Raw genomic sequence first — 13,664 nt, 5'->3', positions numbered from 1 at the left:
GAGGGCGTGTTAGGTGCCAGGAGGAGCTGAGCTGATGGGCAGTGGGCTCAGCCTGTGAGATGAGTTTGGAGATCGCTGGCGGGGCTCTGCCTATCCGCCGGGAGGTGCGGGCGAGTGTTCTGCCTACTCCTCCTTGCGGCGCTGGGGACCCGGGAACTCTGCGGACGCCAGCCGTTGCCGGGACAAGAGTGGGGAAGAGCGTGAAGAGCGTTCGGGCCTCCTCTCCAGGCCTCTCTCCGAGCGTTTCCCTGCGGACGAGGGGTGGGAAGTCGGGAGCAGTGGGCGTAGCCCCGGAATTGCTGTATAGGCAGGAGAAGGGATGGCAATGTGGATTTCTTTTTTGGCCAGGGCTGAGGTGGGTGGCGGTTGCTGGGGAGTAAAGAATTGGTATTGAAGTTGTAGAACAAAGCCTCTGTTAATTCTTGGACTGTGTGCTTATTTAGATAGACGGCTGCGGCGGGTGGCTGACGGATGGCGGCGGGCACCGCCCCTCCGGCCCAGCACGCTCGCACCCCCAAGGCTTTCTTTCGGCGCAGTTACTGGTTGACCTTTTCAGCCCCTGGCCTGCTTAAACAAATTCGGATCACAGACTTATTCACAATGCCCATGTGGACCTGACGTTTCTCTGGGATGGGGGCCATCCCCCTCCATCCTCTGACAGACAGTAAAAGTGCGGAAGTTGAATGTTTGGATATCAGCGTTTCCTGAATTTCTGAGACCCCGCAGGCGCTGTGCGGGTCAGTGGGAGAATTCGCCCGCGGAGGGGGCGCGGTTAGAAGCAGTTAAATACCCTGTTTAACTCAATGGGGCTAAATGCCCTGGCTACTTCTGGAAGAAATATGCTTTCCAGGTACTGATTTTAGGAGAGTGGAAGTGGCTTGTGGCGTGGGGAGAGGGAAAGAGTGTGTTTAATAACTCGAACGAAGACGAACATTTTTTGATGTTGTGGGTCGTCAGTTATTCGGATGTGAAAATGTAATTGATTAGGGCGACCTAGCTGTGCACAGGAGTGAACGCTCATCGACTTTGACATATGGCTTTCATATGCTCTATATTGAAACAACAACAACAACAACAAAAAACCAACCATGATACTTGGTGTGGACTGCTTCTATATATGTATGTGTGTTGTGAACTCCTCTCACTCCCCCTCCCCCTTTTTTGCTATAAAGAGGAGTGAACCTGTGGGCCACAGAATGTTCTAGCTGTGTAATGTGGTGGCCCCTTCTGCAAAATGAGCTAGGAGGACAAAGGTTTAAGTCAATGTCCCCAAGTGACTTTCCCATTCTCCAGAAAATCCTATTTGTTATCAGCCTCGCTTGTTATTGGTGAGAGCATCATCAGAACTCTGATTTATTTGTAATTGAAAATTTATCCCATAACTAACCAGTCCTCAAGCATTAGCAGGATTTTGGAAATAATCTTTGGTGGGTAACCAATCCCATTTAACACAAAATTTTCATTTTTTCCAAATATTCTTGTATTAATTTTCTCATAGAGATAACACTACAAACAGTGACAAGTTTCTGTGGTGAGGCCACAAAAAATTCTATGGAATTTATGGAATCACAGAAATGCTGTATATCTGGAATGGAAAGTAACCAACAATGTTATTACCATATTCATAGAATTAAGATATAGTCGATGATAAGATGTATCCTCCTTTCAAGGATGCTAAAATGTGAAAAAAAGTAATTTAAATTTGATGAATTATAGTATTAAAATGATAACTTATTATCTTGAACCCTCATGCCTGAAGGGTGAAGGTAAAGAGAAGGCTTACTGGGCTTTTTAAATTTTTTTTTCTAAAGAAGTAAGAAGAGGGAGGGATGAACATAGAGTCATTGTGAAGGCCTCCCCACAGTGTGACCCAGAGGAAGGGAAAGTGATGTTCTACTGTCAGGGGTCATGGATGGCTGTGTTTACCTTTGAGGAGAGGGCAGCTTTGCAGCCTTTTGCTTAGTATTTACTGAGTGTTTATGACATGCTCAGCACTTTATGCCTATTAATGCAAATAAACTTCTCAATAACCCTATGCTGCTGCTGCTGCTAAGTCGCTTCAGTCGAGTCCAACTCTGTGCACCCCACAGACGGCAGCCCACCAGGCTCCCCAGTCCCTGAGATTCTCCAGGCAAAAACATTGGAGTGGGTTGCCATTTCCTTCTCCAATGCATAAAAGTTGAAAAGTGAAAGTGAAGTTGCTCAGTTGTGTCCGACTTTTAGCGACCCCATGGACTGTCCTTTACTGTCTCTGGAGTTTGCTCAAATTCATGTCCACGGAATCAGTGATGCCATCTAACCATCTCATCCTCTATATACTGTACTTAATAGAATCAGCATATTAAAGCTGAAAAGGATGTTAGCATTATATTCCAGCCTGAATTATGAAATTGAAGTCAAGGAAGGAGTCCCATATCTAGTTATATGTCTCAGCAACCAGATCTGGATTTTAATACCATTTTTATTTGTATTTCATAATATTCATTGATCTATGAGATCTTGACAGGAGATTAGATCTTTTGTGAGCCTTGTTGGGCCAGTGGTAAATATGAAATCCTGTTCTTATTCATGAGTCTATTTTGTTTGCTTTGCTGGTCTTTATGACATTCATTTAAATCTGCTCATTTATTTATTTATTCTTTCGCCAAATATTTAAGTTCTCCTGTAGGGAAGTCACTAGAAATATAGAGATGAGGAAAACAATTCATTTCTTCAAAAAATTTATAGAGTTTAACAAAGAGAGAAATTAAGCAAATAAACATTGTGGATAAGACTCCAATTCAGAACTAACTTTGCATTCCATCTCAGTGAAGCTACATTTGTAGGCTAAAGACCAGGAGACTGGTAGGTGGTATTATCTTTGGATGACTTTGAGTAGTTGATAGACTTGAGAACACATGATAATCTTAGATCAGGTTAATTAACACTAACAGATATGCCTCTCCCTCCAAGTCTACTTGTTTTTACTTCTAGTTAACTATTTTGTAACTGGACTCCCCTGGTGGCTCAGACGGTAAAAGCGTCCGCCTACAATATGGGAGACCGGGTTCGATCCCTGGATTGGGAAGATCCCCCTGGAGAAGGAAATGGCAACCCACTCCAGTACTCTTGCCTGGAAAATCCCATGGATGAATGGAGGAGCCTGCAGGCTATATTCCATGGGGTCCCAAAGAGTCCTACACGACTGAGAGACTTCACTTTCACTTTCACTTTCACTTTGGAACCAGTTTAACATTAAAAGAATATAGCTATGCAACAGGAAATAGAAGTATATGGAGGACGGCGTTCAAGCCTCATGGTCATGCCTCATTCAAGCCTTGTTCATGTTCATGTTCAAGTCTTGTTCTAACAAGCCTTGGGGTTGGGAGGTACTTGGGGGAGTTCTAGGCTATCACTAGGTGTTCTGTTAATTTGGAACTCTTATGAACCTCTTCAGGATCATTATGGTCTGGATGCCAAATATGTAGTGTGGGTGAAGACTCGTGGTCATGAAGTTGCTTGCCTTTATTATATCAGGGCTTCCTGGGAAACTACGGCTTTTATTTTTATTTTTTTAATTAAAAAAAATATATTTATGTATTTGGCTGGGCCAGGTCTTTGTTGCAGCACATGGGATCTACCATCTTCTTTGCGGCATGTGGGATCTTTAGTTGCGGCATGTGGGGTCTAGTTCCCTGACCAGGGGTTAGACCTGGGCCCCCTGCAGTAGGAGCTTGGAGTCTTAGCCAATGAACCACCAGGGAAGTCCCATCGTGGCTTTTTAAATACACTTGCATGTTTTGAATAAACTGGAAGTGAGGGTATAAATCATTTGCATTTCTCACCCTTTATTTATTTTAGTCAGCTGAAGGCTACTCCATCCTTAGTCACTCTGAATTTAACCAAAATGTATGCCTGATTGTATGCAAACAACTTGACATTGAGAAATCTCACCCTGTGATTTGGTGGTTTTAGTGTGAGTCACTGGATTGTATTCTAGTGGAATTATTTCAAAGATCTAAAATTTATGGACAAAGAGCACATTTCTGATTGGGGGCTAGAGATAGATGATATGGCCTTAAATTTTCTTTAATAAAGAGCGTGTAATCCTTTTTACATATCCCAATGAAAGCAACAGAAATTAGAAGGGGCCAAGAAATGGCAACACACTCCAGTATTCTTGCCTAGAGAATCCTGTGGACACAGGAGCCTGGTGGGCTGCTGTCCATAGGGTCGCACAGAGTCGGACACCACTGAAGTGACTTAGCCTGAATGCATGCATTGGAGAAGGACATGGCAACCCACTCCAGTATTCTTGCCTGGAGAATTCCAGGGAAAGAGGAACCTGATGGGCTGCCGTCTATGGGGTCGCACAGAGTCGGTCACGACTGAAGCAACTTAGCAAGCCTAACTCTGTTTTGTATTTTATTATTGAGTTGCTCAGCCCTGTCTAACTCTTTGCGACCCCACGAACTTCAGCACGCCAGGCTTCCCTGTCCTTCACTATCTCCCAGAGTTTGCTCAAACTCATGTCCATAAAGTCAGTGATGCCATCCAACCATCTCATCCTCTGTTGTCCCCTTCTCCTCCTGCCTTCAATCTTTCCCAGCATCAGGGTCTTTTCTAATGAGTCATAATACCCTCAGTTCAGTTCAGTTGCTCAATCATGTCCGACTCTGTGCATATTCTATCTTGGAGCAATTCAGAAATTCTCACTGTTACATATTTCTTGATGACCTGAGAATGAAATGAATGGTGGTCCCAGAAAGTTCTATACTTGAGAGCAAGGTTCAAGGCTCAAGCAGTTACTGATATAATCAGACTCTCTATAATCATCTCCTTACTAAGCATCCAGAAACTTAAAATTTACCTTGGCCGGGGCTCAGGATGGATTTTTGGTGACATGTAGGAAAGGGGTTGATGGAGGCACCCCATGCTGTGGGGGAACTGGTCATATAGCCAATACCACATGGATCTGATTTCTTTCTGAATTGAGCTGGCAGGAGTAACATGTGTCGGATATAAGAGGTATGCATTTGCAGGCTTTGGCAAAGAATCCCTAGCGTTAACTGTTAACGTAGGGATTCTTCTCTGGCTTAAAAGCAACCACGCTAGTCAGATTTCATTTCAGTTGCTTCATCTGTAAAATGACGAGAATAATAGTATCTGCTTAAGACTGCCACAAGGAGGAAATGAAATACTGTCTATAAAGTGCTCAGCATAGTGCTTGACATATAATGTTAAATCAGTGGTAACTATTGTTCTATTTCTTTAGAAACAAAGTGTTGGGAATTGGGATTCAAGGATTCCCTACAAAAAGTGAAAGTGAAAGTAGTTTCCTAAATAAAACAGAGAAGGTCAGCCTCTGCTACTTTCGTTTCCTCTTCCCCAGGAAAGTCTGCCTTTGCAAACACGTATGTGTATATTACCTGAGTGTATATGTCTGTGTCTCTCCTCCCACACCGTACCCCCAACTCCAAACAAAGGAGGTATGGAGGAAGAGAAGGCAGAAGAGTGTTTCTGAGAAAGGGGAAGCTGTGGTTTTAAATCAAACTTGGGCTGAGGAGAGAGACTGAATTACTTGGATAGGTTTCTGAATCTTTGTGCCAAGAACTGCTACTAAGTATAGAAGATTAGGATCACTTGGTCACCCATGGTATGTGAGATAAAACCCCTGCTGGGAAGATGGGACTGTTTGTGGGCTTGTCAGTATGTTGAGAAAAATCACTTGTCTTTGGAACTGATTTCATTCGTAAACATATGGTTGCAAGTTCTATGAAATATTGCCGATTTTCCTTTGGCTTGAGGGAGAATAAATGTTATGGGCTTGGAGTTAACATAGTCTGTTTAAAAATAAAGCTATATATATATAAATCAAAGCCTTAGATAGAGTATGTAACAGTCTTACGGAAATGCTGATCATCTGTATTTGGCCTGAGTAAAAGTTAGCCTGAACTCCTCATGATCAGACTGTTTACTTGCTGTGTGCTGTGTTTTCTCTCCCTGCCCTTCTTCTTCTAAAGCCTTCTTAGCTGGACTCCTTGCTGTTTGCTTTATTCTTTTACTCTGTGTTGTGAGTTATCCTACAAATTTTCTATCTAGGGTGATAAGTAGTTCGCCTCTAGGAAATTTCTTGTATGTTCCATTGTTTGGACAAAGCTTCCATCTCTTTAAGGTGGGTCTGGTTTAGAGATTGCAGTCTGATGTAACAGCAATGTGTTCCATAAGAATTTTGCTATATGCTAGGGAATTTCCAGAAGATATATCATTTAGATCTATATTTTGATGCCAACCTTAAACATAGAAAAGCAAGGTTTAGCATCCAAATGATCTGAAATAACCTGTGACTAAGTTTATGTTCCCATTTGAAAACTGTTTAGTATTTATGCTTTAAAATTTTTTGTACAATTTACTCTGTGTTGACACATAGTAAGCCTCTTGTAAATATTTCTTAATTGAACAAATGAATAGAGTTATATAATCTGGGACAGCAGTTAGAGAACTGATTAAGACAGGTCTGGGTTTAATGTAATAGCAGGGAGGGGTGGTAGGGTAGAGGACAGGTTGGAAAGGCGAAAAGCAACAACAGGGTCAGCGAAGTGAGGCTGAGGGGTGTCGGGAGGGGCAGGGGTTTAGGGGCATGCTTTCCAGCTTCTAACACCTGTGGTAAAAACATGTTTGTTTTGTTTTCCAATCTGCCAGAACCAATGCTTTTATAAAATTCAATGCCAATGAATTACTAGAAAAAATGATCCTGTCATATAGAGATTTCTAAGTGCCTACTTTCTATTTCTGTACACATCTCATCCTGGACCAGTAAAAAGCAGTTCAGTGACCGACAACAGGCTGTAAAACACACTGAGTAGAACCAGTTTAGAAAATGATCAGAGATTAAACTGGAAAGAGGTTGGAGCTAGATTGTCAAGGATCTTGTACATTATGAAAGGATTCTAAATTTTTCATTGTTAAAATTGGTATGAATGATCTTCCTGTATTTGTAGATTAACTTGCTTAAAACCTTTGTGCTGAATGTATGGTTTGGTAAAACATATATTTTTAAAAACATGATTTTGACACAGCGAATATTGATTAGTGTCCTGTCAGTGCTTGGGACTCTTTGTTTTTTAATTTTGGATTTACTTTTGTTTGTGAAAGTTCAGATTTGGTTGGGTAAAGGAACACTGTAATGTCATCCAGGTTTTCCCTCTCCCTTCTCCACCTGGAATGTGTTACCACCTGGGTTGGTTAGATTTTACAACAGATTTCTCAGGAGACCAGAACTGACCTGTGAGCCCTCCTGCCTTTCATTGTCCTGCTCTTACAATGTCTTTACAGTCACCAGATTTCAAGATGCTGCAAGTGTCCAGAACCAAACTGGGCAGGCTGAGCCCCAGCCTCTCCAGAGGGCTTCACCACAAGGCGGTGATGGCCTTGAGGCGGGAAGATGTGAATGCCTGGGAAAGGCGGGCTCCTCTGGCTCCCCGGCACGTCAAAGGGATCACCAACCTGGGGTACAAGGTCTTAATACAGCCTTCCAATCGGCGAGCCATTCACGATAAGGTAATATTTCCAATTTGTAAAGATATGTGAAAGTGAAATGACTCTATGTATGAAAATTACAGAGCATCTGAGTGAACATAAAATGTTAGCTGTGCTTTGCTTAGTCGCTCAGTTGTGTCCAACTCTGTGACCCATCAGGCTTCTCTGTCCATGAGGATTCTCCAGGCAAGAATGCTGGAGTGGGTTGCCGTGCCCTCCTCCAGGGGATCTTCCCAATGCAGGGGTCAAACCCAGGTCTTCCGTATTACAGGTGGATTCTTTACCGTCTGAGCCACCAGAGAAGCTCAAAACGTTTGCTACTGTCAGTTAAGGACCACACAGCAGTATTTCTTTACTTTGGTTGTAGTGAGATTATATAGTTAGGCGACTTCTAGTTAGAATACTTTCTTGAGCCAGAATTTAGCCAATAAGTATTATTTTCACTTATTCCATGCTTTCTCCAGTTTAGGGATGACATCCTTCCCATCATTCTTTCATGTGCGACCCTGGTTCTAGGACTGGGAAGACCGATGTCTCCAGGAAATGCTTTACTACGAAGAGTTTGTTCACGAGTCCTAACCTTGCCAGTCACCTCACATTCATCATTCTCTTCATTCTTCACCATAATCTTAGGACACAGATTTAACTTTTATTTTTACTTCAGAGACGCGAATGTGGTTTTTCTTCTGTGAGCCGTTTGAAAATATGTTGCAGACAATGACACTTTATCTCTAAATGCTTCAGTATGCATTTCCTAGGAATAAATAGTCTTTCTACATAACCATAACTGTCGTTTCATTTTCACACCTAAGAAATTAATAATTCCACAAGATCATCACACATACCCATTTCAAATTTCCCCTTGTCCCTAATGTCTTTTATGGTTTTTATTTTAAGCAAGGTTTAAATAAGGTTCATTGAATTTATTATTATGTATCTTTAGTTCTTTTAATCTAGAACAGTACTAGGTTTATTGTTAACTAGGCTTATTGTGGTGATCCTTTTGCAATGTATACACCTGAAACTAACTTTGGTATATACCTGAAATGAATATAATGTTCAGTTCGGTCATATCTGACTCTTTGCGACCCCGTGGACTGCAGCACGCTAGGCTTCCCTGTCCATCACCAACTCAAATTCATGTTCACTGAGTCAGTGATGCCATCCAACCATCTCATCCTCTGTCCTCAGTAAGAGGACATTGAATGGAGTTTAATATTTCTTAGAAGAATGTTTTTTTTTGTCTTTAGACTGCATCTCACAAAGAATATTCAGAATGCTGTGTTCAAAACATATCTGAACTAGTTTTTCTGTGTGGCTACATGTCAATGTGATATCCAGTTGGATTTATTTGTTTTTGTTTCTATTAAATTTTAACATTTGCTTTTAAATCCTTTTTGATTTAGTTTTATTTTTTAAATAAGTTAAATATTTATAAGTTTTAAAGATGTTGTTGCTGTTTTTCAGTCATTAAATCGTATCTGACTTTTTGCGACCCCATGGACTGTAGCCCTCTAGCTCCTCTGTCTATGGGATTTCCTAGGCAAGAATACTAGGTTGGGTTGCCATTTCCTTCTCCAGGGAATCTTCCCCACCCAGGGATCGAACTCACATCTCCTGCATTGCAGGTGAATTCTTAAGTGCTGAGCCACCTAGTGAAAGTGAAAGTCGCTCAGTCGTGTCCTACTCTTTGCGACCCCATGGGCTATACAGTCCATGGAACTCTCTAGGCTAGAGTACTGGAGTGGGTAGCCTTTCCCTTCTCCAGGAGATCTTCCCAACCCAGGGATCGAATCTGGGTCTTCTGCATTGCAGGGGATTTCTTTACCAGCTGAGCCACAAGGGAAGCCCCTTTAAAGATTGCTGCTGCTGCTGCTAAGTCGCTTCAGTTGTGTCTGACTCTGTGCGATCCCATAGACGGCAGCCCACCAGGCTCCGCCGACCCTGGGATTCTCCCGGCAAGAGTACTGGAGTGGGTTGCCATTTCCTTCTCCAAGGCATGAAAGTGAAAAGTGAAAGTGAAGTCGCTCAGTCGTGTCTGACTCTTAGCGACCCCATGGACCGCAGCCCACCAGGCTTCTCCACCCATGGGATTTTCCAGGCAGGAGTACTGGAGTGGGCTGCCATTGCCTTCTCCGTAAAGATTAAAACCATATAAAAAGATGCAACACAGAGAAGTCTTGCTCTTATCTTTATCCCCTCCATCCCATTCCTATCTACCTTGTAGGCTACTGTTTTCATTAGTTTCTGATCTATCATTCCTGTTTCTTCTTACAAAAATGTGTGTTATGTGTTTTCTTATTTTCCTTTTAATCTTATGCAGAACCTTGTATACTGTATATACTCCTTCACACCTTGCTTTGTTCTTTGGCATATCCCCTGATGCTGGGAAAGATTGAAGGCAGGAGGAGAAGGGGATGACAGAGCATGAGATGGTTTGACGGCATCACCGACTCGATGGATGGAGTTTGAGCAACCTCTGGGAGAGGGTGATGGACAGCAAAACCTGGTGTGCTGCAGTCCGTGGGGTCACAGAGAATTGGACATGACTGAGTGACTGAACCGAACTGAACTGAAGGCATATCCTGGAAATCTATCTATGTCAGTTCATAGAAATCAGCTTCATTCTGTTTAATGTCTATGTAGTAATTACTCTGTTATTATTGCTCTCTGATTTATCATGATGTATTTAACCAGTCTACTATAAATGGGCAGATTGTTTTCAGAGAAACCAGACATGAACATGTTTATTACTTTTACTGTCTCTCCTCTAGATTTATGCTTTCCTTTCAAGTAGATTCCTAACTAAATTTATCTTCATTTTATTTAACTGCCACCTCTGATACCTTAAAAATTCTGCCTGGATCATGCTGCTGCTAAGTCACTTCAGTCGTGTCCGACTCTGTGCGACCCCATAGACGGCAACCCACCAGGCTCCCCCATCCCTGGGATTATGCTACCCCTTTATTTAAAAATCTGAAATAATTCTTTGTTGCCTCTATGTACTAGTTATGAAATCTCAGTTTAATGTGTAAGACTCGGGTTTCCCATTGATAAAATGGGGATAATAATAGCATCTACCTCATGGGAGTTTTGAGAATTAAATAATTCACCCAAAGAGCTTAGCAAAGCATACAGTAATTTATTAATAAATATCAATGATTATAATTTTTATTTAATAAAGCTCATATTCACAATGATGATATTCAATCTACTTTTCTAAATTGATTCACTTATTATGCCCTAAACATCTCCTTACTTTCCCATCTCAATATTTGTATGTGTTTCTTCAATGCCTCTTACTGGTATTACCACCTTGTATTTCCTATCTCTGTTCCTCCAAATCCAACTCAGCCTTTTAGATTAACTTAAATTTCTGTATTTCCATTGAGAGTTATCTCAATATCTGTTAAATTAATATATCATTTAGATTATTAATAATCATACTAATTATCATTAAGTAATGATTATTCATATTAAGTAAGAATAATCATACTATTCTTTTGAATTCAACCTAATATATTGTGCCTCTGATTCTTTCTACAATATTTTGTGAGCTCATTTACAGGAGGAAGCTTGTCTGTCTTTCTTTGGGTTTTATCTCATCTCTATCACAATCCACTATACAGAGTAGGACAATAGTAAATACTAATTGAACCCCACTCCCCAAAAAAGAAAGAAAAGAAAATGTTGCAGATTTATGTCTTTCTTTTAAAAATATACTAAAGAAATAAATTACTGGGCTTCCCTGGTGGCTCAGTGATAAAGAATCCACCTGCCAATGCAGGAGACATGGGTTCAATCCCTGTATCAAGAGGATCCCCTGGAGAAGAAAATGGCAACCCACTCCAGTATGCTTGCCTAGGAAATTCTGCAGACAGAGGAGCCTGCCAGACTCCTGTCTGTGGGATTGCAAAGAGTCAGACATAATTTAGTGACTAAACAACAATAACAACAATAAATTACTATTACCATTTCATGTTTCACAGCATTGTTGAAAAACATGTATTTTACAAGTATATTTAAATCACGTGTTCTAGTGTGTTAGTGGCTATTCAATTCGATTCAGTTGCTCAGTTGTGTCCAACTCTTTGTCACCCCATGAATTGCAGCACGCCAGGCCTCCCTGTCCATCACCAACTCCCGGAGTTCACTCAGACTCACGTCCATCGTGTCAGTGATGCCATCCAGCCATCTCATCCTCTGTCGTCCCCTTCTCCTCCTGCCCCCAATCCCTCCCAGCATCAGAGTCTTTTCCAATGAGTCAACTGTTCTCAAATAAAATTATGTGCTGAATTTTCTGATTTTTGTTTTTGCTGCAAAAGTCAAACATGTTAAATTCATCTTTAGTCAGCAAGTAAGAATTTTAGAAGTCGTTTTCCCATTATTTGTTCCTTATGTTTTATTCTTTCAAAAGTTTGTGTCTTTAACTGCTAAATTTATTTGGTAAAGAAAATATGAATACAACAAATCAGGGGAATAACTTTCAGTCAAAATTGCATTCCCAGGAATATGTCAAAGCTGGTGGCATTCTCCAGGAGGATATTTCTGAAGCTTGTCTAATTTTGGGAGTTAAAAGACCGCCAGAGGAAAAATTAATGCCCAAGAAGACTTATGCATTCTTCTCCCACACAATAAAGGCTCAGGAGGCCAATATGGGTTTGCTGGATGAGATCCTAAAACAGGTATTTAGTGGGCAATATTCATAAATGTTAACACTGAAACTTTTTTTTTTTTGCTTTTAACTGTCAAGTGGAGTTTTAGTTTTCTTTTAGCATCTAGGAAATACATCATGTTATTCACCTCAACAGGAAAGATGATCTGTAAGATAGTGCTTGAATAGTTCTGCTGCTGTTAGGGCTCCTCTGCAGGGCAGGGTCATAAAAAGAAGAATCAAACATATTTCATTCCTTTTGTATTCTAAAATGCAAAGAATGATAGAAGCATTTGTCCCAAATGATCATTAATTTATAAGGTTAGTTGGTCAAATATAGCCGAGTAGAATTTAAGAGCTGAAAAGAACCTTAGGGATCATACAACCCACCACCCTAATTTTTCAGATGGAGCCCAGAGAGGTGAAGCAAATTGACTGAGGATGCTCTGTAGTACCAGAACTGGACTGGAGACTATTTTTACATTTATTTTTACATATTCATAAGGGAAAAAAAAACTTTTTTGAGATTATTAATACTGTGGAAAAACTAGCATCTATTTAAATTACAGAGTATTCACTCAGCAAGTATTTACCAAGTGCCTACACTGTGTCTGACACTGATTACTGCAATGAACAGAGCTTATATTTGAGTGGAAGGAGACAGATGATAAATAAATGACACCTCATACATTGCTTGGTGATATATGTAATGGAGGTAAATATGATACAATAGAAAAAAAGGAGTGCTGGGCACTGGGGGAGATGACAATGCTAGTTTAAATAGGATGGCTAGAGAGAGCCTCCTTGCTAAGTTGGAACTGAGCAAACCTTTGGCGATGAAGGGTCAAGCCATATCCATCTGGGCAAAGTCTGCTAAGCTAAGAGAATAGTAATACAAAGCCCTGACAGTCTTTTTGAGTAGAGGATTAGAGAAAATCATATTCTAAGATGCTTTTTCTGCCTGCTATGTGAATAACAGTTGGAAGTGAGAGGAGGAGAACAAAATTAATAAGACTGTTAGTCTGGACTAGTCCAGATGCTAGGCTGCCGATGATGGTGGCTTGCACGGAGGTGGCAGAAGCAGAGGCTGTGACTCATGGACAAAACCTGCGTGTATTTTAGAGGCCTGAGCCCACAGGAGCCACTGATGAAGCGAGTGTGGACTATGGGAGAAAGAGAGGAGTCAGGGCTGACTCGTAACAGATTTTGGTTTCAGTAACTTAAAGGAGTTGCCTTAGATTGAGATGATGCCACTGCCAGAGGAACGGGCTTGTTTGGAAGGATCGAGAGTTGGGTTTAGGGCCTGTTGAGTTTAATTTGTCCATTAAACATTGAAGGGAAGAAGCTGAGTGGGCCATTGAATGTGAATCTGTAGTTCAGGAAGCCAGCTCCTCCTGATACACAGTTGTCAGAGACTAGAAGATATCTAAAGCCATGAGATTGGATGAGGGCAGGGAGTAAGTGTGGATGGAGAAGTCCAAGGTCTAAGTCC

At 41.2% G+C, this 13,664-nt stretch overlaps 1 protein-coding gene across 5 annotated transcripts in view; it reads left to right on the top strand.

The window, feature by feature from the left end:
- AASS (aminoadipate-semialdehyde synthase) overlaps nt 1-13,664 on the top strand; it is a 79,158-nt gene that overhangs the window by 114 nt on the left and 65,380 nt on the right. The window contains exons 1-3 of one of the 5 annotated variants that reach the window (XM_055590791.1): nt 6-5,635; nt 7,315-7,539; nt 12,027-12,203. In XM_055590791.1, coding sequence (XP_055446766.1) covers nt 5,633-5,635; nt 7,315-7,539; nt 12,027-12,203 — 405 coding nt within the window. In that variant the 5' untranslated portion in view covers nt 6-5,632. Of the gene's footprint in view, nt 1-5; nt 5,636-5,656; nt 6,155-7,314; nt 7,540-12,026; nt 12,204-13,664 lie in introns of those variants that run through there. The other 4 variants (XM_055590794.1, XM_055590792.1, XM_055590795.1 and 1 more) reach the window with 4 other exon arrangements.

The sequence above is a fragment of the Bubalus kerabau genome, chromosome 8 (assembly GCF_029407905.1).
Source record: "Bubalus kerabau isolate K-KA32 ecotype Philippines breed swamp buffalo chromosome 8, PCC_UOA_SB_1v2, whole genome shotgun sequence".
NCBI lineage: Eukaryota > Metazoa > Chordata > Mammalia > Artiodactyla > Bovidae > Bubalus > Bubalus kerabau.
This window is presented reverse-complemented; position numbering and strand designations above follow the sequence as displayed.